Genomic DNA, 26,133 nt, shown 5'->3' on the forward strand with positions numbered 1-26,133 from the left:
AGTTTAATAATTTAAATGAAACAATAATAATAATAATAATCATCATCAAAAATGGTAATAAAATGGGAAATAATAAAAAGAGAGAGAAATAAACCCCAAGAAAAACAAGTGATGCAAATGAAAAACAATTGCTCACCACCAACTGACCGATGCCCAGCTTGTTCCCGAGCAGTGCCCCCCCGGCCAGCTTTCCCCCTAGTGTATATGCTGAGCATGATACCATATGGTATGGCATATCCTTTTGGCCAGTTTGGGTCGGCTGTCCTGGCTGTGTCCCCTCCCAGCCTCTTGTGCACCCCCAGCCTCCACTGACAGGGCAATGTGAGAAGCTGAAAAGTCCTTGATTTAGTGTAAGCACTGCTCAGAACCAACTAAAATATCAGTGTGTTATCAAAATTATTCTCATCCTAAATCCAAAACACAGCACTATACCAGCTACTAGGAAGAATATTAACTCTATTGCAGCTGAAACCAGGACAACTGTTTAGTAGCTTCTGTGGGCTAGTTTATCTTTGCAGTTTGGCCAAAGTATTCCAGACAATTCAGCCTGCTTTCAGAAACTTTTCCACAACCAAGGATTAGATTTCAACATTTTAAACTATTCTGAAACCAAGTGAGATACATTTTTCAAGAAATACAGTTCTAGAGACAATCTTCCCTTAGAAGATGTTGCTAGCCTCTGCCTTGTCTGTAAAGTGAAGCCACACGTGTATTTGAAAACCAGACACAGAAGTACATAGATTCGGGAATCATGACAAAGGAAAACTATTAATTAAATTTGAATTAAATTAAATTATTACTCGGCAGGAAGGATAAGGAGGTAGACTTGCTGGGGCCTGCTTACCATCTCATTTATATCTATATCACTTTTCTGTTTTCATTAATATTGTTGAGAGTAAATCAGAATCAAGTCTCTTGGTTTATGTGCACACTGAAATGTTGCAAAGAAACACTTTAATTCTCTCTCCTCTGTGTGTACTCAGTTCTTATGGCAATTCAGCTATTGTACAAAGAATGATATGATTTCTGCAGCCTAGTGTGAAAACAGTTATGCCCCATGTGTTTATATTCATTATGATTTATTTAAAACCTGCTCTGAAGACACATCCATCTGATTCCTGCTCTATATAATCCTGGGACCTGGGAGGAACCCATGTGATTCCACTTAGATGAAACTATATTGGTTTCTAAATTGGCACAATATTTCAAACTTCACAACACTTCAAATGCTTGCTGTATCTGCTGTGGCTATGTACACACAGTTTTGGGTAGTGCTGGATCTCGCTGCTTATTACTTCTGAACCAAATGTGATCTTTGTTTGGATTGCCCTTTCTTATGCTGACTGGAAACAGAGACAGTGACATTCTTTAACCAGCCTTTTTCTAACAGGTTATGCACAATAAACTGATTGGGAGTGTGCTGATAGGCTCCTTTAAAGTAGATCTGGGGACAGTGTATGGTCAGCCAGGTAAGTAAGTGGTGCATTTTCTACCCTTTTTGACTGTTAAATGAGATGTGAGGCAGGGAAGGAGAAGAGAGGGAGGTGTGCTCCTTTTCCACTTAGATGCTTGAGGTTTATGCCAAGGGATAAACTTAATAAGGTTTTTGGAAGTGTTGTTTTCCTATTTGGATACCAGAGTACCAGCCAAATTTTTGGAAAAATGTTCAACAGTGAAAACCTTCACAATCTGCCCATTGGTGAGAAGCACTTATCAAGGATGGCTTTTCTTTAGGGGATCAGAGTGGGCTCCACATAACCCAACCCCACTCATTCATTGCAGAGCATCCAAAACTCTGCCATGTGTGTTGGGGTAGAAGGGGTGGAGGGAGGGAAAGTGGGATGGAGCATGGAAGGAATGGTGAGGAGAGCACAAGATGAGAGGAGGAGCAGACCATTACAGGAGAGAGAAGAAGGAAATTACAGAGTTGACCACGGATCCACTTGACCTGCCATCTTCAGAGCTGTCTAGTGCTTTCTGAAATCTGAAGCTAAGAAAAGATCACCTACCTCTTTTTTGGCCTGTTTTTACAACCATCCACAAAATATGTATCTTTCTCTCTTCCATAATTACTCAAGCACCCGGGCTTTTCTCAGTCTTTGGGAATGAATATATTTAGGCCACTTGCACCCAGTTATGGCAAAAGTGTAGAGTCATTCAGGCCAGCCTCTCTTCAGGGCTCCTGTAAGAGTCAGTAGAAAGAAATGACCTGACTGAAGTGAGCAGTCTATGTCCATACTGAGACTGTGTGAGTCTCTGAATTCTGTCCTGTATTTCCTGCTCACATTTTTACAGAAGGATGTTGTCTGAGGGTTGATCTTGAGCTAATATCCCTGGTACACTCTGGTCTCTCCCTCCCACTCCTTTACACACCCAAGGTCACGGCCAAGGACTTGATGTAAGGTTTTAGGCCGTTGCTCAAAGCAGGTTGTTGAAGCAGGCCTGCAGCAAGGGCTGTTGTGGATGAATTGTCTTTTGCATTTTCCCACTGGAAAGATGGAGCAGAACCTACTTCTGGCTGCTTCTTCTTTCTCTGATGGCTGTCCACCCTCCTTTCTCACCTGGCTGCCAGTGTTATGCCTGGCCACAGCTCCCAGCAAGGACTTTGCTGACAGTTCTGAGATCTTCAGACTGTTCTCATCAAAAAGTTGGTTTTTCCTCATAAAGCTTCAGCCTTAATTCAGCTGCTGAATGCTCACCCAACTTCCACTGTTCTTTAGTCACTGATCTCAGTAACCATGGATGAAAATGAGCTTGTTGCTGATGAGCTCTAGATCAATCCTTTGTTTGTCTTTTTGGTCACAGAACATTTTGGACCCTCTAGATGTGCATGGTAAGCAAGTATACTTCAGCACGATCCTCTTGCACTGCAAACATTTGTGCTTGCCCTTTCTGGGAGTGGAGAGGAGAAATATTTGCATTTTTTGCATCCTCTGTTTAGGTGTTTAAGTTTGTTCATCTTACAGGTCATCAGTTTTGTGACAAGTGGGCGCTTCTCACAGACCCTGCTGACATTAGGACGGGAGCCAAGGGATACTTGAAGTGTGACATCAGTGTGACTGGGAAAGGTGATGCAATACAAGCTACACAGAAAACAGCTGATACTGAGGAGCAGATTGAAAAGTACTGCAATAGTTTCTTTTTTACTGCTTTCTTCTTTACTAAGTACCTCAAGAGTTCTCTGACCTCCTTTCAGTCCTTTCCTTGCTAACTCAGGGTTAATAGCAGGATAGCATTGTACATCTGGCTGTTCTGATGTGCTCAAAGAGAGTTTTTACAATCCTCTCAACTAAATTGAATGGCATGTTAGGGTCACTTCTCTGCAGCTGATGACAGGGTTGACCATGCCCTGTGGCTAAGTGCCAGATTATCCCTGACAGATGGTTCATTGATCTGAAACCAGTTAAATATTTCTGAAAAGCAGTGAACAAAGAAGAAAAATATGAGGAAAAGCTATTCCTTCTCTTCTATCAGATGTGTGTGCATGGATATTTTCCATATCCGTACATAAACTCGAATGCATTAGCATTCTCCTTGTAAAACACAGAAGTTCAAGGTAGTAAAGTGTGCTGCCAGCATAGTTTAAATTTTACAGAAGCAATGTTTCTGGTCATTACTGACATACTGGACCAATTCCATGGAGAGTCACCACGATGATGGAGGGCTGGAGCACATGGTCTACAGGGAAAATTGTCTGTGAGGATTTGGTTTCTTGAGCCTTAAGAAAAGCAGGTTAAGGGGTATCCTAGATGAAGAGGGAAGAGCCAGACTCTTTTCAGAGGAATACAGCAGAAGGATGAGAGACTTTGAACGCAGGTTAGAACAAGGGAATTTCAAAACAGATACAAGATTTTTTTTACCATGAAGGTGGTCAAATGTAACAGGGCCCCAGAGAGAGTGGGGGATCTCCATCCTTGGAGATATTCTGAATTTACTGGAGAAGGTCCTGAGCAACCTGATCTATCTGGACCTTGTTCTATATCACATAGAAAAGTTTGCTGAGTAATACTGTATCATTTTCTCATTGTAACCAGAAAATGTTTTGGTTTAGATTTGGTAAATTTGATGAATTTGGTAAATTCGTATGCCTTTTTGTGTCTTCTCAGGAGACAAGCTAAGTTAAGATGACAATTTTGTTGGAAAAAATATAATTTCATTGTCTAAGTTTTCAATTTTAAGGAAATGGATTCTTTTTTCTTCCAGGAACCTCTTGATCCCCAAAGGCTTTCCATCTGAAAGACCATGGGCCAGATTTTATGTGAGAATTTACAAAGCAGAGGGACTTCCGAAGATGAACTCTAGCATCATGGCCAATGTCACCAAAGCATTCATAGGTGACAGTAAGGACCTTGTGGATCCCTATGTGGTGGTCATGTTTGCAGGTCAAATGGTAATTGGGATCCTCTTGATCACAAATATAGGCCTTCTTTCCTATTAGCTGTGCTACAGGCAGGTAATTATGCTGATGTCCTTTAACTTATAGTTACATAAATTAAACAAACCACACATTTCTGTCGTCAGAAAGAAAATTTTCAGTTCTTAAATTATGCAGGAACAAAGTGATGGAAACATTTATTGCCAGCAGACTAATATCAGCCTCACAGCATTAGGTTAGAGTCTGGCAGCAGGAGGGGAAAGATAATTCTGTAGATCTGTTACTAAAACATCAAGTTTCAAGACAGTTAAATACTCAGTGTAGTATTAGGTAAGTGCTATGTTCTGGTCTCCCTAGAGTGAAAAAAGGAAACAGGGCTGAAATCAGCAAATATGGTTCAATCTGGATTTTAGGGCTGTATATTGACTTCTGAATTACTCTGCTGTAATTCAGAACCCTTCCAACTTTTCTGTGGGTAGCAGAAGAGGAAGCACTTGAATAGACTCTGTCTCAGTGTTGCCTGGCTTCATTGCTCCCAGAGCTCCTTCAAGACCAAACATGGTGCTACAGAGGGCTGCTGAGAGGTGGAAGAGGAGTTCAGAGGATGCCCAAGGACCTGGTTCCTCTGGGGTACACCCAAGAAACACTGTATCAGGGAGCTTGTCTTGATTATTGGTGTAAATAAGGAAAGAGTCAAACTGTAAATGATTTTAAGCCAGCAATGCTTTCTGTGTGCAAGGAAGCTTTAGGGACAACTCCAGTTAGTGCCTTCAGGCATGAGAATGAGGCTCTTGGTGCTGATCTTGTGTTTTGTTGTGAATCCAAACTTCAAAGTATTACATCTCAAACTAGTATGGGTTAAAATGTTCAAATGCATGAAACTGCTTCAGGTTTAACAGAGGGCTGAGGAAGACATAAAAATGGGTCACTGATGTGAGTTTGCATGCTGGTGTGCAACATATGGGCTTAGAGACATTGTTGGTGGGTTTCCTGACTTTGTTCTCCCCACTAAATGTGAAAGTAGAAGGCCTGCCACACCTGCGACTGCATGGACTGTGGTACAGTCCTGTCATCTTCTTCAGGCTAGGAGGAATAGCTCCAGTGTCTACATCCCTAACACACAGACATATGCCCAGAACGCAAACCACAGTAATCATATTTTGTACTAGATGAGTTGCCTCATTTAAGGTAACTCCGTTGGTACATGCAGCCTTGCAGCTGTAATGAATTTCACCTTTTATGAGACAAACTGCGCTGCATTACCACTACTCAGGTATTCCAAAAGCCACCGAAGATGTGCAGTTTGTAGCAGAAATGACAAAGTCTGGCTTCACAGATGTTTTGTGCATAAGGGCCCTGAAGAAGTAGATCTTATTCCAGGCTCTGCTGTGTGCAGGTGAGAATTCGTTAGCTATAATGTGGTCTTTTATTAGATATGGAGGGGAAAATAAACAAACTAATGGAGAAGCTGAAGTACTTTTCAAGATAGGATATTTGTGCTTTAAAAATGACCAGAGAGATGTTGCTAAGTGCAATCTGTGCTATACTCATTGTCATTCTCCAGGGTCTGACCCATCTGGGGTTAAATTTGCTGGACTTTCATTTCAGGGTCGGACAACAGTGCAAAAGAACTGTGCAGATCCAGTATGGCATGAACAGATTATCTTCAAGGAAATGTTCCCTCCGCTCTGCCGAAGAGTCAAAATCCAGGTCTGGGATGAAGGCAGCATGAATGATGTGGCCTTAGCCACCCACTTCATTGACTTGAAGAAAATATCAAATGAACAAGACGGTGACAAAGGTAAAGGGGAAAATGTTTGTTCCAGAATATGCCCTTTACATAGGATCTACTTGCTTGGGATCTGGGCACTGCCTAATCCCATTTTAGGAATGCCCAGAGCTCAAGTAAACATCCATAGTTTTTGTTGGTTCTGAGAGACCTTCTCTTGCTTAATTTGAAGTTATATTATGTTGTGCTTGGTGCATGGTGGTCTGACACTGCTTTTCTTGTTACAGGGCTGCTACATAACTTGGTATCTTTGTGACTGTGGCAATAGCCTGCTGTAGTCCATTAGGGATAACTGATGTACGTTTATAGTTCATGAGAGTTTCTGTCGGGCAATGAAAGCACAAAGTGCAAATCACAGGCAGAGCAGGCTTGTGTTTTTTATCTACCCAGTAAGAGCAAAGTGTTTAAGTAAGGCTCAGCTGAGTGCTATCACAGCTCAAGGAGGTACCATAGACTAGTGTGTTTGTCCTTGTGTATGTGAGGTAAATCTCACTATTTGGAGTCTTTTCACTGATGTTTGAATCTACATGTATAGCCTTATTTATGTTGTGCAATCTATGTGTGGGACATGGTCAGTTATCAAAGCTCAGCAAAGGCACAGTAACTCCTTAAACTTGTCAATTCAAATGTGTATCTGAGTCCTTAATCAGAAAATAAAAGATAAATCATATAAAGTAGTGACATGGACTTGGGAACAATTTGGACAAGGTGAGAAAGCTTCCATTCCTTTCCCACCATGTCCTAGCCCTCAGCCTATGGGAGCAAGATGTTTTCTTCAAGAGGTGCAATAGGCCTCATGACCCAGCACATGTGTACAAACACCTTCTGAGAAATAGCACCATACTGGCAGAGTCCCTGGTTGGGTATTGGCAGACGCTCCTTGGTGCCTAAGTATTGCTCTGCAAAACAGCATAGAAATGGGTCCAGGTTTGGCTTTTGATATGCAAGAGGTGAAATTTCTTGGAGTGGACAGTGAAGAGAGTGTGCTAACACCTAACAGAAATGCTATAAAGTCTGCTTTATCTCCAGGGTTTTTGCCTACCTTTGGGCCTGCCTGGATCAATCTTTATGGCTCACCCAGGAACCACAGCCTCATGGATGACCACCAGGAGCTTAACGAAGGTTTTGGAGAAGGGGTCTCCTTCAGGGGACGTCTCTTCATTGAGATTGCTGTGGAGATACTTTCAGGAGGAGCCCGTGAGTCAAAGTTTTCAAGTATTATCAAGGATATCAAACTGCCATCTAAAGATAAAGACTCCAAAGCACCCAAAGGAAAAGACAAAACTGAGAAAGCAGGAGAGGATCGAAAGTCAGCTTGCCCTTCAGATAAGATGAACTCAACTGAAGTGGAAGTCGAGCCATTCGATGTGCCTTCAGAGGTCTGTATGATATTAAGAGACTGATTGACATGTGCCCCTAAACCTCCATGGATGGCACTGATGTGTGTATTTGGGTCCAGGCCATAAAATACTGCTTTTATGTGCTCCCTCCAGCTTCCCCATGCCTCCATAGTCTTGGGACTTTCCCATAATAATGCAGCACAAGTTGAACAATAATATGTACCTGTAACTCATAAAAAAAATATCAAGTAGGAGAGTTTCCATAAAACTTAGTCTTCTGTCCTATTGTCCCTGCTGCGCTAGCTGCATTCATGTCTTCCTACTAGAAACTTATATGATGTAGTATCTGCTAAATGACAGAGGGCTGATGGGGGCAGCTAGTAATTATGAAGTCTGATTTCCTGCATTCGAGAAAATTAATAGTTGTCAATTGAAGTCATTAGGAAATCATTAACACAGAATTTGTGAAAATGCAGAGAGATACAGCCTAGCCTATTACACTCTCCTCCTTTAACTCTGCATTCTCATTGCAGTTTTAGATTGCTAATCTCTTTAGGAGAGGAGCTGGAAATCATATGCTCAGTCTCAACTGGTGTTAACTGATATTACTTTCCTAACTCCAGCTACTGTAGTGCGTTACATCATGGGAAGATCTGTGCTACGATGCTTTGTGAAGGTTGTGCAATTGTGGCAGGGCATGTGAGTTCAGGTGCTGAGTCAATACTTGAGCTTTGATTCTCTGTTCCATCACATCACTGTCTGGGAGCAACAGCACATTTTTTTTTTAACCCAATAAACAGGAAGAAAAATATCCTCATAACTAATTTTCTTCCCACTTCACTATGTCACTGATGAAAATTTTGGCTTTTGTATTGGGAGTCCCACCTCAGTGCTTAAGGCACTCATGTCACTTATTAGATCAGATTCTTGGTCTTTTGGCTCCATCTCTGCAAGTAAATAGGAGAGAAGAAATTGTTCTTTGGTCTTGAGGCCTAGCCTTGGCAAGTGCTCTTCCTTGGCCTGTGCTCTGGCATTGTCTGCATGAGTGCTAGCTGGAGCAGGTCAAGGAGTGTGTTAGCAGAGAAGTGGCATGGGTAATTGCAAGTCAGTTGTGCGAACTTGTGCCCTGGTCTTGCTTTATATACTCATATAGTTGTAAATTGCCTCTGTCCCTCAGTTCTTCTCTGAAGATTGTAATAGAGGTGACATGAGAAGTAATTTATTTCCATACAGATTTTCCTTTATATGGAAGAAATCCATTACTGTGAGTGGCTCAAAAACTGTGGTCTTAGGTGCTAGCTAAATACTCCAGGTAGAGGAAGAAACCCTGCTGTAACACTGGTAAATATTAATAACAGTAATAAGGATTTATTTCTGGCTACTGTGCCTTGGTTTCAAATACAGAATGAGTAAAAGGCAACAACATAATACAGGGATGCTTGATATTCTTTTGTTTTTGACATTCAGCAATATTTCATGCTACATGCTACAGTAGACACAGTAATTGTATTACAACTCTCTGAGCAGGAACTGAAGACATTAAAAATAAGGCAAAAAATGTCTCATAGAACCTCTGAGAAAACAGAAGCAAATTACCCAGCCCTACAGACCAACTTTATTGGCCTATTCTGGCAGCAAGAAGACATTAACTGCTTGCAATTTGCTTGCTTTATAGTGGGAGATAAATGTGTGATTTGTAGTCTCTGAGCCTCAGCTTTATTAGGCACCCTATGTTGTGGGTTCATGCTGAAAATAATCAAGGCACAGGGAAGCCAAAACTACTCTGGACCTACAATCTGTTTGTGGTGTAGCTTTGATATGTGATGCTGCTAATCCTTTCACTGAAGACCTATGCCCTTTTATTGTGTATAACAGAGGATTTTCAAAATGAAATGGTCATGGGCTGTGTCAAAAGATGCTTATGCTTTGCAGAGGTCAGGGAAACAGATATTCATATTCAGCTGACATTTTATTCATTGTCTTGCTCTGTTACAAAAGCAGCTAGTACTGATCTTGCCTAAGGGGCTTCAGTACGCTGGTATCCATGCTGTGAAATGAGTAGGGTGTGCATTGGAGAGATTGTGACAGTCAGGGTGTAAATCTGGGGAGAACTCAAACCATAAAAGTCTTGGCTTGGGGCTATTAGCTTGTTTTGTTAATGACCCAAGAGCGCTAGAGGTGTTAGCTGGCCATCCCTGAGTGAGAGTGTGCCAGGGACAAGCAGATGCTGGGTCTCTAATAGGTTTAAAGAGAGTCTAGCAGAGCCTTAAAACTCCACAAAAGGTTGTTACACTTTCCAGGGTGTGCTGCTGTGCTGAGACCCTTTGGTTCCTGTGCTTCCAATGTGCTTCCAAATTCTGTCAAAAGCTGAAAAGAAGATTACTGTGTTTCAGGTTTCTGTGCTGTGATGCCAGGGAAGGCAGAGAGCAGAGGACTGCACTCCCCTGCACTGAGACCCCACCTTTGGGCCTGTGGTTTAAAGCACAACAAGATAGAAAAAATGAAGGACTGCTTGGTTTCAGTAGGCTTTAGCACAGGGATGCCATCTAAAATATGGATACCAGAAATTTTTGTGTCCTACTGGTGTCACTGGGAGCTGAGTGTCAAAGTCTTGACTTTGAGCAAGGTCAATGTCTGGATAGTACAAACACATGGGCAATAGGTTAAAATCATTCTGAGGAAAGCAGAGCTGGGTGAGCACTCCGCTGCTTGGATGCATTACAATGGCAGAATTTACTATTGCAATGCAAAGGAAGACTACTGCCACACTCACTGATAAATGACTTATATTTGTATGGTGATATTTTGCTGCTGTTGCACTAAAAGAGTGCTCTTAAACTGCCCTTGAACTGCCATAGATGTATAGTTTGAATGATGGTATAAGAGTATGTGAAGATGCTGAAATCATTTAATAGCGACTACTGGTGAGACAGAGAATGAAGTGAGGGGTAATGAGTTTCATGTAACCAGTTATAACTACACAATATTGACAAGACCAAAGTCACACAGGCTTATCTCTTCTTCCAATCATATCAGTTTCTCAGAGAAGAGGTATTACTTCTTCCTACAAATTGTGCCTCACTGACCACCACAGACTGATAGATCTACAACAGTAACACAGCTGCTAGAGACTTATAAAGACTACTCTGTGCTGTAAAAAAGAGTAGAACATAAAATAAATGACATTTTTCTTCCTCCTTCTTCTCCAATAGATCTATGAAGAGAAATTTGAGGAATTCCTCCTCTTTGGGACATTTTTTGAAGCCACAATGATTGATAGGAAGGTTGGGGACAAGCCAATAACCTTTGAGGTTTCCATTGGTAAGTGTGTTGAGCTCTTCTCCAAAGCAGAGAGGGAGTCTTAGGAGCAAAGGGATGCTATGTGTTATTGACAGCTGTGTCTCAGAACTCAGGAGTCAGCTTCAGAGTAGGGTTTACATTTGAATTAAATGCTGTTCATCATTTCTCTGGATAACAGTCAAGCTGGGCGTACTGATGCCTAGCTGTCTCTACTCCAGATGCCCTGTATTAATACAAATCCTTTTACCCACTATATACAGCAACTCACTCAGTATTTAGCCTCTTAATCCCCTGGGAGACCAAACTCAAATAATTTACTTCAGGGCAGAGTTCATTCTGTGGTGCCTGTTGCAATTAGTCTGTGTCTGTGAGGGAGCCTCTTTGCAGGGAGGATCCGTGTGGACTGTCTTGGCCAATCCTGCTCAGCTACATGCGGGTCTGTGAGTGTGGCATTGGGTGATGTACAGCCAAGCCTCAAAATGCACGCACCAGCTTGTACTCTAAGATCCTCCTGGTAAGTCCTGTCTTATTTCTGAGTAAGGCAGGACTGTACTGCATGAGGGACTTCCTCATGGTGGAGCTGAACTGTCCCCAGGAGCAGACTAAAGAGAAACTGAAGAAATTTTCATGAACATTGAGTGGATATTTTCATAGCAGAAGAAATTTCCCTTAAGAGAGAAGCTTGAATTTGTCTCATTCCCCTTGCAGGGGTTTGCTTATCTCAGAACTAGCCTCATTTAGAGTCCAAGTGCACAGTAGCACCCTGGCACTTCCCATCTTTGTGCTTGTGTACCTGAGTGTGCTCAGCTGTAAGGCTATGTGTGCAGGGAGAGATGTCTGTGACAAACAGGGCAATCAATGAGTGATATTGATTCCTGCTGAAACTCAGCAGGAAGCAGAGCTGAGAATGACAAGAAACTCATTTGTATAGCTGGGCAAGAAATCATACTGATTCTTGTCAGAAATAATACTAAAGATGAATCTGGATCTGAATTCTGGACCTGAACATCTACCGGCTACCTGTGCAGTTGAAATTTGGATCAAAATTTGGCAAATGACCACTATTTACATGAAAGATGGAACCAAAGTTCCAGATCAGGATGTCATCTGGGGAGATTCAGCACATCCTTCTCCTGTGGGAAATGTTTTCTGCCTGGCTAATAAAATCTGTAATTACCAGTCTGATGGATGCACCTCTTTCCCAGTGCTGGTAATTGCCCTTTAAGGCAAAACCCCATCAGAGAAGATGGGTGTATCATTAGCAGAGTTGTCTGGCATTAGGCTTGAAACTGGAGACTCAAAGCATGGTTATTACTAACTCTGCAACCCTACTGTGCAAAATTTGCTTGTGTGAAAATGAGCTGAGATCAGACTTTGAAATGGCCATCCATATGTTGTAAAGAAGACACACATTTGCTATGTAAATCAAACACATACCAGGACTCCTGGGTCTAGAGATATCAACAGCAGCACTGGTTTTGCTTCTAAGTTTCTTTAGCAAAAGCAGAAGGTCCTGGGGGCCAGCAACTAGAGGATTGCATCACCTAGTGATAGGGGCAATATATTAGGTATATATCACATAAAAGGCAGGTAAAGCAGCACTGTCCTGGAGTCTGAAAAGTCATTGGGACTAACATACCTTGTCAGGACCTTTATAAACTGTTGTATGGTCAGAACAGCTAACAAACAGGAAGGGACAAACATTTTCCACTGGTATGACTGGTCCTTCTCTTTTTTAAAATCTCATTCAGGTTTACCACCTCCAAGCTAGTCATCTCTTTACTTGTAACCCTGTGTCTCCAGGTAACTTTGGAAATATTACTGATGGACCATCAGCAGGAGCTGGAGGGAAAAAGAAGACACGTGATGGAGAAGCAGAAGAAAGCCTGATGCATGAGGGGGAGGATGAAATTTCTCATGACCTTGGAGTAACCCTGATATCCACCACACCCCCTGAGAAGCCACTGATCACAGGTGGGAACAGGTGAGGATCTGTGTTTCAAAATCTCATCATCCAGGACTCTGATTCCTATTTTATAATCCTGCAGGACTCATTAATGAACCCCAGCACCATTAAACAGGTTGTTTTGGAATAGAGGCTTTCAAATCCTCAGTTATATCTTTCACAATGGTAAATTTTCTAAGCTCCACTAAAGTGAATGTGCTCTAAGCCATTTTACACTCATCTTCTGATCTTGGCCTCTACAGTCTACATATATAAGGACCAGAGCAGTCTACAGATATAAGGACCAGGGGGAAAATATCAACCTGGATCTGTTTGGTTTCTGGACCTACCTAAAGTTAAAATGTACTTTCATCCTTTCTTGCAATTAATGGCTCAGTCAGATTAAATAAGAGCTAGTAAAAGAAAACAAGAATTAAAATACCATACAATTTTTGTTTCTGCAGCAAATAAATAAAGAAAAGGGGGAAGTAACCAATATTTGACCGAAAGATACTTGCATCTCCTCATTAACAGGACTGCAGATTTGGGTACATGCTCAGTTATTATCCTCTCTGAGAGACTGTGGGATTTTTAGTTTTTCCCTTAACAAGAATTTAGATTTAAAGAACCATTGTAAAAGAATGAATCATTCTTCAAATTTGCTGTTTGCTTCTTGGCTCACTCCAATATTAACAAAGTTTTCTCTCATTAAAGATCCCCTTTCCTCAAATTTATGTACAATATTGCATCTTGTTTTCCCTCCTGTGCTATCTAAAATTTTGGCCAGCCACAGATACCAACTAATGACAATATGTCATCTTACTGGTTTCATCACTGGATATTTTTAGTATTAATCAGTACTTAATGGGATATCCAATAGTTTAGATAAACTCTGCATTTTAGAATTATAAATGAACAATAGAGAACAATAACAAGAGTCGATTTTGGAGATTAAAACCACCAACTTATTAAAGGAGCAGGCAGAGCAGTAAGATTTCTAAAGCAGACACCATGAAATTGCCAGGAATTTTCCACATTTATGTCAAAATGTATAGCAAGGATAAGCTAACACTAAAAAAGTGGTTTCCCCCGGTTCTCATAGAGGGAATAATAGACATGAAAATTCAGTCTTTCATGTGAGTTATTTCATGGCTATATAATTTTCTTAGTAAATCCCATGAAAAGATTCTTAAGATCTATGAATTTCAGGTTAAGAAGGTCTGGCATTGAGAGATAGTTGAATTGTTTTTCCCTCTTATGAAACGACCAAAATTAATTATTGCCCGAGATCTGTGTAGCTCTGCTGTGCGCCTGTTCAATGGGTAATGCTCACCTTGCTGTAGGTTATTGAGGAGAAAGTAAAACAGAAATTATTTTTCTCTTTGATATCCCATAGGGCAGGAAAATTGAGTTGTATAGAAGATCTTTATCTTTTTAAACAGAAAAATTCTCACATAAACCTATTAGGTATGTGTGGAACTTAGGAGTTATGGATAGGCCGCTCAAGAGTGGCAAGGGATTTGGTTTCTGTGGGTTTGGCTTAGTGGTTAAACACATGTGCCCAGTTCTATCTGAAATGACTTAGGGTATCTGAGGCATCCTTACAAGCAAACATGAGAGGCCCAGCCCCTTCTGGGCCCGCGGGTGGATGCCCATGCTTAGTCAGCTCAGCCTACTGGGGCTCTGGATTTCAGGAGCAGATGATCAGGACTTTCTAAAAATTTGGCTGTGCTGACTGAGATAGAGAGACCTTGAAATGGAAGAAAAGTCTCCTCTCCATACAAAGTGCACTTTCCTTTCTTAGAACCACAGCCTCTCCTAGAGGAGAGGAAATGGAAAATGCAACCATTTTTTAGGTCAGTTGAACATCGTGAAGAGCAGGAGATGTGGGTAGTTTTATTTTTTATTATTGAGGGAATCAGTTTCTGTGGGGAAATACTGAAGGGTCACAAGGCAAGTTGTGCTGGTTTTGACTGAGATAGAGTTAATTTTTTCCATAGTAGACTGTATGGAGCTATGTTTTGGATTTGTGCTGGAAACAGTTTGATAATACAGGGGTGTTTTTGTTATTGCTGAGCAGTGCTTACACAGAGTCAAGGCCTTTCTGCTGCTCACACCACCCCACCAGCAAGTAGGCTGGGGGTGCACAAGATGTTGGGAGGGGACACAGCTGGGACAGCTGACCCCAACTGACCAAAGGGATATTCCATACCAACTGGTGTCATGCTCACTGATATAAAGGTGGGGGAAGAAGAAGGAAGGGGAGGGGATATTTGGAGTGATGATGTTTGTCTTCCCAAGTAACTGTTACAATGGAGCCCTGCTTTCCTGGAGATGGCTGAACATCTGCCTGCTGATGGGAAGTGGTGAATTAATTCCTTGTTTTGCTTTGCTTGTGTGCGCAACTTTTGCTTTACCTATTTAATTGTCTTCATCTCAACCCTCGAGTTTTCTCACTTTTATCCTTCTGATTCTCTCCTGCATCCCACTGGAGAGGAGTGAGCGAGCAGCTGTGTGGTGCTTAGTTGCTGGCTGGGATTAAACCACGACACACGTATACACCAGTAAATAGCTCTCCAGTACAGGCTCTTCTCAGCTGCAGGGCATGTATTGGTGGCATCGGGTTAGACCCATTCCCAGAAGAACATAAAGCTGTTTATAGAGTTTCATATCCAAAGCTCTCCACTGTCCCACCATTAGTAAGGTAAATGATGAGACCTTGTGTGTGAAATCCAGCATGGCTGAGCATGGTGTTTCATAGAGCTATAGTATTTCTATAAAGGGAGGAAAACATGCTTATCAGGTACATGGTTTTGACGTAGTGCCTACCACAACTCTAATCAAAGCATCAGGCTTTGTGGCAGGTGTACATTAAAGTCTGCAGAGCCTCTGGTTATGCTGGTGTCTTGCTCATTTTTTTCACTACAAGACACTCAGAGCTGAACACCCAAAGAAAGCAGCATTATAAAAATAGTCAATATGGCAGTTTGGACCTAAGATAAAAAGTGAGAAAGGAGAGAGCAACAGATGCATTTTATCACTGAGCTTATTATGAGTTTGGTATCACTTTTACTAAGCAGGTCCTGCAGATCATCTTCTCCCAAGGAATGTCAATCTCCCCTAGCTATTGCTTCTGAAAAAAAGCATCTCATGAAAGTAATGTGGTGGTGAGACTCTACCATGCCTCTTCCACTGTGCAGTGTGTGGAGCCATTGTTCTTGAAGAGGTGATTGGATTTTAATCTTTGCTTCTTTTCCCCTTGTTGCTTCCCACCATTAGCAGTATTTCAGAGCTTCTCTGCATGCCTCTTTGCCTGGCTTTTCTCCCACCCTGGAAAGCACTGAAATGAGATTCATTGACTTCAAGCTTTTTCTCTTCAGGGATCTCACAGGTAGTGTAAGTGATATCTGTGTTTGTTCTTCCCGGTATTTACTGGTTAACACATGTGAACGCATCCTGTTGTGTCTTCAGTTTCTGTGCTGTGAGAGAGCACCAAAGTTTTTCTTTCCTGAGCCTCCCCTTGAACTCCTCTCTCACCTCTATTATCTGCTCCATACTTTGTTTTCACAGGAACTACCAATACCTGCCATACGATGAGAGGAAGCCCTGTATCTGTGTCAAGAGCTACTGGGGCAACCAGACCTTTCGTCTGTACTCTTCCAACACTCTTGAGAAAATGGCAGATCACCTGGTAAGTGGCAACCATGCTTCCAGGCTCATGTATTCATCAGAGTATGGCAGTGAGAGGTCACGTTCCCTAAAATAGGCCTTCAAAATTTCCCCCAACTGCATTTCTTGTTGTTCATTTTGTGAAAGAATAGGTGATATAGCCCCTTCTTTTTTTTTTTTTTTCCCAAATTGTTTGATATATTAGTCAAATATTCTTGTCCATGTTTTGTTTTTTTTTTTTTTTCTCCATAGGGATGTCTTCTTTTCTGAGAAACGCTATATTCTTTGTAAGAACAGTCAAACAATTAAAATATGTGATATAGAATAATTCTGTTTCCTATGGCTCTTCCTCTGATGTCTTCTTGCCCAGACCACATGGTTTAACCTGTGTTTATGCTGGAGACTCTTAGAACATATCATCTCATGGGCAGTCACTCTGATGCCCTAATCATAGTGTTTTCCCATAATAATGTTTTTTTCTACCCTTATTTAAAGTTGACTATCACCAGTAGTAGTATTTCTTTAAAGTGACTTCTAATGCTGAATATTTTAATTTGGGGCACTCAGGTTAAGAGTCTGATTCATTCCTCATTTATCCTTATGCACCTCATGATCAACAACACTGAAGTCATATTCATACAAGGTTGTATCATGAGAAGACAGTGGTTTATAGGCCAACATTTCAAACCCAGGTATTTGCAAATTAAACATCTAAATATATATATATGGAGAGATATGTTTGTATCTGATATGTTGTACCTGAACACTCACAGGCCTTGCTGGAAATCCAGCTATGTATTTTATTTTGTAAGAACAGACTCCATTTTTCAATGATAACAGCAGGTGTTGCAGTAGACCTTGCATATGGATTCAGATGCCCACTAAAGTTTAAGAAGTTAACTCCAGCAACTTGCTAAATTTAAGCAGCAGAGCTGGAAGCAGAACCAAGGAGAACTACAGTTTTTCCTGCTACCTAGTGGAGTGTTTCCCACTGACTGATCTTTACCAAAGAAGCGAGAAAACAAAGCTGCTCCAAGCAGTAGTAGCTTGGACTAGTAGTTGGAGAAACTGGGGAAAGGTCAAAATAAATGATGCTGCCGGAGTCTTCTCTCTGTGTACTTTAAGCGTTAGTGATATATCAGAGGTCCTGTTCTGTCAGATTACAGTTGCCTCCCTCATTCTTGCTAGTCATACAGTGAATAATGGTATTATAACACTATCAGAATGACAAAGTTCCGTTCTTTACATAACGGCTTTTTCATGTATTTTTCATAGGAAGAATCATTAGAGCAAGTAAAGGACTTGATCAAGGTTTCAGAGATTGCATCTGAGGAGAAAATGAGGACGACCCTAAATCATTTTATCAATCAAAGCAGGTAACTACATTTACTAGAGGCATACAGAAAATCAACTTTATATATTGGCTACAAATTTGAAGCTAGACAAGGAAACTGATGATAATTAAAAAAAGTACAGTAAACTTAGGAATATGTATTTTATTTATTCTGCTGCAAAAGCAAAGGCCTTCCCAAATTGCAGTTTCTATTTATACAGAGAAAATATTTTGTTGTTATTTTCAGTATTCAGTATTGTCAGTAGAATACTGCCAATCATTGTCATATTATTTTGGCTTTCTGGACTCTGAGAATAGAATGTCTATGGGATAAGTAGGATTTAATAGACTGTGTGATAGACATACTGTAAAAAAGGACAGGGTTAAGATAAAAACAAAGGATTCCACATGGCAGGATAAATCACACAGTGGGCTCTGTGTCAGATGACATGATTTGGCTTAAAGTAGATGTAAACCCTTATTTCTAGATATTAACCCTGTTTCTGTGAAATGTGATGCAGAGTTTTTGGAATCTATCCTTTGAATCTTATAGATGCTCAATATTTATTTTAGAGAATTTCAGCATCTCTGTCTTCTGGTTCATGCACTGCAGCAGATAGAACATTTAATTCCAAAGTATTTTAGCAGCTCACATTAAAAAAATAACACATTTAAAGAACCTTTTATTCTTGTGTCCTAGGGCCTTCATTACCATTGCTGAAAAGAAGCCCAAAGGGTTGAACTACACTGGTTTGGATAGAAAGAGACTCATGCTGTTCAAGCAAGAGCTGGTATGTGTGTTTTTGCCTTTAAGCATCGATGCAATGACATTAACTGAAAGCACACTGGTTGTATACATTTTAATTTCTCTTTGATTTCACCATACTGGAATGCTTTGTAATTAACATGAATATAGTATCCAAGAGCATTTTTTTTAATAAACCCTGCTGTGCTTAGTTTACAATGAAGGTTGGTCTTACAACAACAAAGAGTTGTAAGATACCCTAAAATAATTCAGAACATGTTGTTTTTACATACAAATAAGACATTATAATAATGAGCTGTTTTTTCTTTTCCATGCATTTTAAAATGGGGTGATGCTAGTTCAGTGTAAAAACACCAGATTAACACTGCTGTTAGGCATTTAATTACTGTGGTGGGGCTGAACTTCAAGACTAGTAAAGTCTGGCATTTGATATTCCTGGACCTAGTCACCTCCTCCAGGGAACCAGTGAGAAGAAACCAAACTGGGTGGAGGTCATCTGAATGTTTATTAGCTTTGTTTGCTGTTTGTAGCACAGAATTTGGCTGTGACTTCTGTCAGGCCTGAGGTCTGATAATTCTAGGTGGTAATCACATGTCTCTTGGGGCATCTATGCAGTATGCATACAAAAAGAAAATGGGGAACATTCACATTTTATGTTATTCAGCTCCAAAGAGTTGATTGCTTTCTGTTACGACAAAGGTTATTGTTACCTTGAACCAAGTGTCTCTTCTCTTTTCAACTTGAATCGAAGACTGTTTTCTCCTTCTGTGTCCAGTTCAAACTACTTGAGGATGCATAAAAAATACATATTGTCTTTCCTGACTGCAGGAAGCAATGTCCAGTGATGCCAAGGGAATTGTTCAGCAGCAGAAAAAGAAGATGCCACTGGATGAAATCATGCGTGAGACCCAGAGCTTTATAGATAAAATTCGATTCTTGGTTGATGAGGTAATCCACACAGAAATTCAGATAAATTTAAAATGCAGGATTTGACTTTGATTTTCATAATCCTGTATGAATAATAACTCCTGGTCTGGTTATCCAAAGAGTTCTCCTTTGGATGTCTGGACCCAATCTTGTTTTGTGTTAAATGGAGATGTTAGACTGGGGTAGGAAACACTGGGCTATGTGGTATGGAGAGGATGCAGTATGGAGAGTTTTTTTCTTCTTCTTCTTCTTCTTTTTTGTTTTGTTTTGTTTTGTTTTGTTTTTGTTTTTGTTTTTTTTTTTTTTTTAAATAAGGTCATCCCATATGTGCCCTGGTAGTTTGGAGATAGTCTGCTTTCTGATTTGAATTCATGTCTCCACTTGTATGGACGTAGTATAAGCTCAGGAATCTCTATGCTACACTTCACTGTGCAGACACTGCCTAGACATGCTATAAAGCCTGGGAATAAGGGAAGAAGAAACATATTTGGTCAAACCAAAATCCAGCCAGTGGAGTGCTATCCCTCTGAGAGCTGTCTGTGCTAGCAAACTAAACAGGGCCATGGCTATTCCCTGGCTCAGAGAGCAAGTGGCACAGCCTGGTGTGGTTTGCAGCCTATACCCAAACTCTCTTCCTTCCCAAAACAGAGTAACCTCGCTCACAGTGCCTTCTGGGAACAGCCTCTGGGCTGGTCTTTGCTTCAGACCACGCTCAGGCTTTGCTTGGGGAAATGTTGTCTGGGATGGGGCAAGGTAATGCCAAGGACCATCCTCTCAAGCAGAATAGATGATCATATGCCAGTTCTTAGGTTTAGCCCTGGTCCTTTTTGGTTTGCTGGTATAGATGAAGTTGATGGTATTTCCATGGTAAGTACTTCCAGTTTACACAGTCTGTGAGTAAGTTATTTCCTGAAGCAGAGTTGTACCCAGGTTTTTAGTTTCCCCTGAAATGTTTTATGGAGTGGGTGTTCCTGAATCACTCTACCAAGCTTAGGAATGGAGGTTTGGACTGCAAGCATGAAGTGACAGTCTCTTTTAGTCTGGGTGCACATCTGCCACCCCACAGGAGCTGTGAGGGAATCAGCTCTTGGTAGAGGGTGTTTTAACAAAAAATATTGGTGGTGGCTCATAGAAAGAATTCAGTTTTAGTTCAATATTCCTTCTCACTTAACAGCCACAGAATACGGTGCCTGATGTGTTCATCTGGATGCTCAGCAGCAACAAGAGAGTTGCATATGCAAGAGTCCCAGCAAAAAACATACTCTATTCCCCAGCGAAAGAGCAGAGAGGCAAAGACTGTGGGAAGATTAAAACCCATTTCCTGAAAGTAAGTCTGGGGCGCTCTGCAAACACTGGGGTTGTCTGGGGAGCATTCAGTATTCAAATTTCTTTCAGGGATTGTATTTTACAGGCTCATCTTTGTAATGTACTAAAAATGTGTACACATTCATAGCTTGTTTGCTTCTCATTTATGCTTGTCCTTCTTTAAGCACTGTATCATTGCCAGGCTTTTGGTACACCAGTAATTAATTCTCTCACTACTTTTTATGGCAAGTGTATAGCATTGTTTATCTATAGCTGTATACATAAACAGATAGAAGAGGTACAGCTTCTTTGCTGGCAAAGACGTCAGAATACAGTACATGAAAGTCTGGGAGGAGAATGGTAAGCGACCAGCACCCAGCAACTGAGATAGCAAGGAAACTAGGTGTTTGGAGGTAATATAACAATTCTTTACACTTAAAATGTGCCTAGGTTTGTGCAATATATGTCAAAAATATTGTTATTGGATTATTCATTTTGAAGAAAGTCTTAGTGCATATAATCCTACAAAGGTGGGTAGTATCTGGCAGTGGAATATCATGCACTGTAATTTTTACTATGGCCATCAGGAAAAGCTCAAACACACAAGACAATAGTAACTTCATATAATGACTTTTTAGTGCTTTTTCATCTGGGGTTGCTGGGAGCACTTCCATAATATATAAGTACTCCCATAATAAGTATCTAAGCTCCTGGTAGTGGTCATAGGTACTCATTAAGCACAGTACTATTTGCCTGCGTGAACAAAAAAATGCCATAATTAACTCTCCAGCCCTTTCAGTATCAAGACTTACCTTGGGAACAGATAATAATAAATTAGTTTATTATTATCTGAGCTAAATGAAGTGGGAAGGGAGAGGAAGGAAATAATAGTATTTTTTGTTAAGACTAGTAATGTTTTATACCTGAATATGTTTTCCAACCTGTCCAATGGAGTAATATTTTTAGTAACACATGGGAGCAACTATTGGAGACCAGTAAAAGTGCATGAAATGGAAAGTAGGCTGAAGTCTGGGAAAAGTAGGGTATCAGCTAGCACTGATGTACTTGCAGCTATTATGTAGCCTACACAGACCTCTGCATATTAGGCAGTATGCCATTTACATAGACTTTCAACCGAGCAAACCACTCATTTCTTCCCTAAGAATCACAGAAGTTCCTTGTGCTAAAGGAGTCTCAGGGCCACTCATTGTGGAGAAAGGTAATTTATCAGTGTATCAACTCAGTGAATGCTGCTTTTTCTCAGGCTTGGTAGGACTCAGCATCCAGCCATCTCTCTTTCTTAAGCTTGTTGGTGATGGGTGGATTTTTTCTTCAGTTACCAGGCAAGCGCCCACTGGGCTGGCCTGTGCAGGCGAAGGTGGACATCTACCTATGGCTTGGACCTGCCAGCTATGCTCACAGCATCATGGAGAATTTGCCTGTAGGATATGAGACTGAACTACCAGCTAACACCAACTCAGGGCACAGTGTGGTGCCCTCACCTGCCTGCCTGCTGTATAAAAGTAAGGCACTCTTTCTTCTTAATATTAGCAATTAAGAGACATGGCCCCAAAAGCTCTAATTCAGAGGGAGGCACAACCTCTGTTTAAAGTAACTGTTCTAAGATGATCATGGTTTAGCATCTTTTAATGAGAAAAGGCTAGTTTTGTTGCCAAGTCATTAGCCCTGCCACTGAAAATTAGCAGATGTCAGGGAAAGAAAGGACCTGTTAATTTGTAATTTCTGTTCCCTGTCCCAATGAGGAAACATCCTTCAGTTCTCCTGATGAAGCTACCATGTTGAACATCTAGTAGATAAATCAGTGATGAGAGATAAAAACTGGCAGTTAACAACATTGCAGTAGAGACTTACATCGGACATTGATTTTAAGTGAATACAGAAGTCTTACACAACTTCTGAGTGTCTTGGGTGTTTCTTTAGTAAGACAACACTAGCAACAGTTTCCCTTGTCGGATTCTGGTTGGACAGCAGGTGATGAATCTTCCCTTTCTATCTATGTGCTGCATCATTTCCATGAAGCTAACTTTACCGTTTTCTTTGCACTGACATAGCCCCGCACCTCTTCCAGCTGAGAGCCCACATGTATCAGGCCAGGGGGCTCATTGCAGCTGACAGCACTGGACTTTCCGACCCTTTTGCAAAAGTTACTTTCACATCACACTGCCAGACTACAAAGGTAAGTTCCAAAGTCTATTTCAGTAAATGAAAACACTTTTTTTTTTTTTTTTTTTTTCCCCCAAATAAGCCATGAAAAGGAAAAATCTTGGTTTTGCAAGGAGGTACCTAGCAGGAATAGTTAGATGCCCGCTGTTAAAGGGCAACGCCTGACAGTCCACTGCAAGCAAGGCAAATGTTTAGGTGTAACCCACTACTCTAACATGAGGTGCAGTAGTACTAGTTTATTTTAGCTCATATGTCAGATTCTCTGGGGCTACTAGGACATTGTAGCAAGCGAATTACCTTTTTCTGCATCTATTTCTATACATTTTAAGTTTGGGCTGTTGTCATTGCTTGGGTATAAGGATGAACCCCCACGGTTCTCTTTTCCTATAGTCTATGTGTGCAATGATTGAGCAAAGAGTGAAGACCTTTATATGGTTTCTGTAGCCATGTGAGCCAGCATGGCTCTTTGTGATGGAATTCGGCAAAGAACACAGGTGGTTTTAGAGTGACAAAGTTGAAATGAGCTGAAAACAGAGAGGTGTGAGACTTTCTGCACTACTTAAATGTTGCAAAAATGTGCCCAGAGGGAGTGGTCTCACATCTCCTTCAGGCATTTCCAGGGGGCAGATGGTATCCTGTGGACATTTGATGAAGCCTCCAGAGAGAAGTGGGAACTTCTACGGAGCTCCAGTAAGAAGGGTTGAAGTACAGCCCTGGCAAATGAGCAGGAGGATGGTCCCTCACAGAACATGCAGACTGGCTTTCAGAGGTCCTGAGCCCTCTACAACTACCCTGGAGTTAAAATAGGGCCGGTAGTTCTGAAACCCATGCCTCAAGCAGAATTTGCTGGGCCAAATATGGTCTTGCTTCAGAAAAAGTGTTTAACCCCCGTCCAGTCCCTCCCCTAAAAAACTCCACAGAATACTGTTTTAATTTAATTAATTCTGAAACTCCTCTGACAGCTGCTTCTCTTACGAAGCAAGTTCTGTGGCATGTGCCAAAGGGAATGAGAAGCAAAAGCCTTTCTCTGCTCTACATTGTAGGTGTCTGTTTCTGCTCCTTTGCCTCAAGGATATGAACTGATTTTTTCCTGTAATGTGATTTTAACTTCTAATAGAAGTTGGTGAATGAAGTCAATGAAGTGCGTGTTTAGATGCACTAGATTCAGAAAAGTGGAATTTGGCCCAGGAAAAATAGGATTTTATAGGCACAGAAGTGTTAAGTTTATTCACTGCCTGAATAAAATATTGCAACCAATAACTTGCATGTTTTTAGAAGACTCTCAGTGAAGTGCCAATAAACTGTAGTCAAGAGCCTTATTTCCATTCAAAAGAATGATAGCAGGTTATGAGTCATTTTACAGTTGGCATATTTTTCCTCTTTAAATGTTATCTTTGTTAAATATATTTCTTGCCAAGACAGTTAAAACATTGTCTATGATGAAACGGCATAAGCATCCACATAAGCCAAATTCCAACATATTAAAAACTATTGGTTTATTATGAGTGATTCATTAAAATATCTTTTTTTTTTTTCCTCATTAAATGTTATGTGTCATTACACTGAAGTAAAAACAAGACTGAAAAAATGTACCTTGGAGAAGTGAAAACTGGCTTCGGTTTAGGGCAAAGGCTTTATTTCAATAACACTGGACACGTGCCTGTTTTCCTAAACCAACAGCTTTCCTCTAAATTTAATACTGATCTTTGTCTACAGAGACTGGTGGACATGTATTGATATACTTGCAAGGGGTCTGTGAGGAAAACAGTGATATGGAGAAAATGGAGACACCAGCCTCAAGGCGAAAGAATCATATTCTTCTGTCTGGGAATAACTGCTAAAAATTGTGGTCTCGGACAAAGAATTGATCAGACTGTGGGAAAGGACATCACCAGCAGCACGTCCTCTGAAAGACTCCCAACCAACCAGTTCATAGCTCATTAAACATTTCCTCTCTTTCATTAGATCATTTCTCAGACATTATCGCCCACCTGGAACCAGATGCTGCTCTTCAACAGCATTGTGCTTCATGGCAACAGAGAGGAGATTGCTTACTTCCCACCAGAGATCGTCATCGAGCTGTATGATGATGATGCAGTGGTAAACTTGAAATCCTTCTTAGTAAAAGCCTGGGTTCTTACATCTTACTGCCAGTCTGAAGGCAAAGCTGTGTCACTGAATAGTTGTTAAATGGATGACCTTGCTGAACGGAGCTCAGTGTTACAGTGGTTTGCAGTTTAACATCTGAAACCAGCCCTGAGACTCACTTTACGTCCTTGCAAAGCTGTGTCCTTGTTTTTTCCCAAGTGAATCTCACTCCTAAAGACTGGCTTACAGAAATCAGAAGCATCTTGCTCTCACCTCTCCTGCACACAGCTGTAAATATTGTCTCTAAGTCTGGGGAGACACAGATTTATCTCTGACCATGCAAATTCTGACACAGTCTCACTGACTGAATATAGAGCTCAGAAACTTTGGATGCTCTGAGGAGGTAAAAGTACTCAGCTTTTCCATTTTCTTTGCTGCCTTGCATTTGACCCTGCTCTTTCCTTCAGGGGAAGGTTTTTTTACAAATACTAAACTCTGCATCATCTTGGCTCCTATGACAGCTGTGAAATTGAAATGCATTTGACACCTGTATTCTCCTTTATTTAGGGTAAGGCAGAATATATTGGGTCTACAGTGGCTGCCCCCGTGGTGAGACTTGCTGATCAAAAATATGAACCACCTAAACTTTCTTACCACCCAGTGTATTGTGGCAATCTTTCAGGAGGAGACCTTCTTGCTACATTTGAGCTTCTGGAGGTAAACTAGACTTTCTCAACCATTATACTTTTACACCCTGGGCTCACAAAAGCAGCTGTGGCATCAAGGCCCATCACTCTTTTGAATTAATGGGAATTGCAACTGAAGCAAACTGATTCTGCTGTGGATCTCATAGTCCCCAAGCAATCTCTGTCACTCCCTCCACCCTGCCAGGGGCCACCATCCATGCACACACCGCCGCCAGCCCCTTTCATGCTCTGAGCCTCATTTGCCCATCACTTGCCCTGCTCTAAACTGGGATCTGGTCTGAGAAACAACTGTGAAAATCCCATCGCCATCGCAATGACCTGTGGTTTGGAGTAACATACGGCCCTGACTTTAGCAACCTCAAAGCTCTCAATCCAGCTTTCATTCTTAGGAAAAGGAAGTGGTGA

At 41.1% G+C, this 26,133-nt stretch overlaps 1 protein-coding gene across 1 annotated transcript in view; it reads left to right on the top strand.

Annotated features, from left to right (window-relative positions):
* The window catches only part of FER1L6 (fer-1 like family member 6), a 77,912-nt gene that overhangs the window by 17,990 nt on the left and 33,789 nt on the right, over window positions 1-26,133 (top strand). The window contains exons 7-22 of the mRNA XM_074859727.1: window positions 1,391-1,469; window positions 2,967-3,123; window positions 4,204-4,390; window positions 5,984-6,176; window positions 7,194-7,543; window positions 10,717-10,825; window positions 12,608-12,788; window positions 16,320-16,440; window positions 17,694-17,794; window positions 18,452-18,542; window positions 19,346-19,465; window positions 20,619-20,771; window positions 22,086-22,272; window positions 22,822-22,946; window positions 24,899-25,033; window positions 25,589-25,738. Of these exons, the coding sequence (XP_074715828.1) occupies window positions 1,391-1,469; window positions 2,967-3,123; window positions 4,204-4,390; window positions 5,984-6,176; window positions 7,194-7,543; window positions 10,717-10,825; window positions 12,608-12,788; window positions 16,320-16,440; window positions 17,694-17,794; window positions 18,452-18,542; window positions 19,346-19,465; window positions 20,619-20,771; window positions 22,086-22,272; window positions 22,822-22,946; window positions 24,899-25,033; window positions 25,589-25,738 (2,439 nt within the window). The remainder of the gene's footprint in view (window positions 1-1,390; window positions 1,470-2,966; window positions 3,124-4,203; window positions 4,391-5,983; window positions 6,177-7,193; window positions 7,544-10,716; window positions 10,826-12,607; window positions 12,789-16,319; window positions 16,441-17,693; window positions 17,795-18,451; window positions 18,543-19,345; window positions 19,466-20,618; window positions 20,772-22,085; window positions 22,273-22,821; window positions 22,947-24,898; window positions 25,034-25,588; window positions 25,739-26,133) is intronic.

The sequence above is a fragment of the Strix uralensis genome, chromosome 1 (genome assembly GCF_047716275.1).
Source record: "Strix uralensis isolate ZFMK-TIS-50842 chromosome 1, bStrUra1, whole genome shotgun sequence".
Taxonomy (NCBI): Eukaryota; Metazoa; Chordata; class Aves; order Strigiformes; family Strigidae; genus Strix; species Strix uralensis.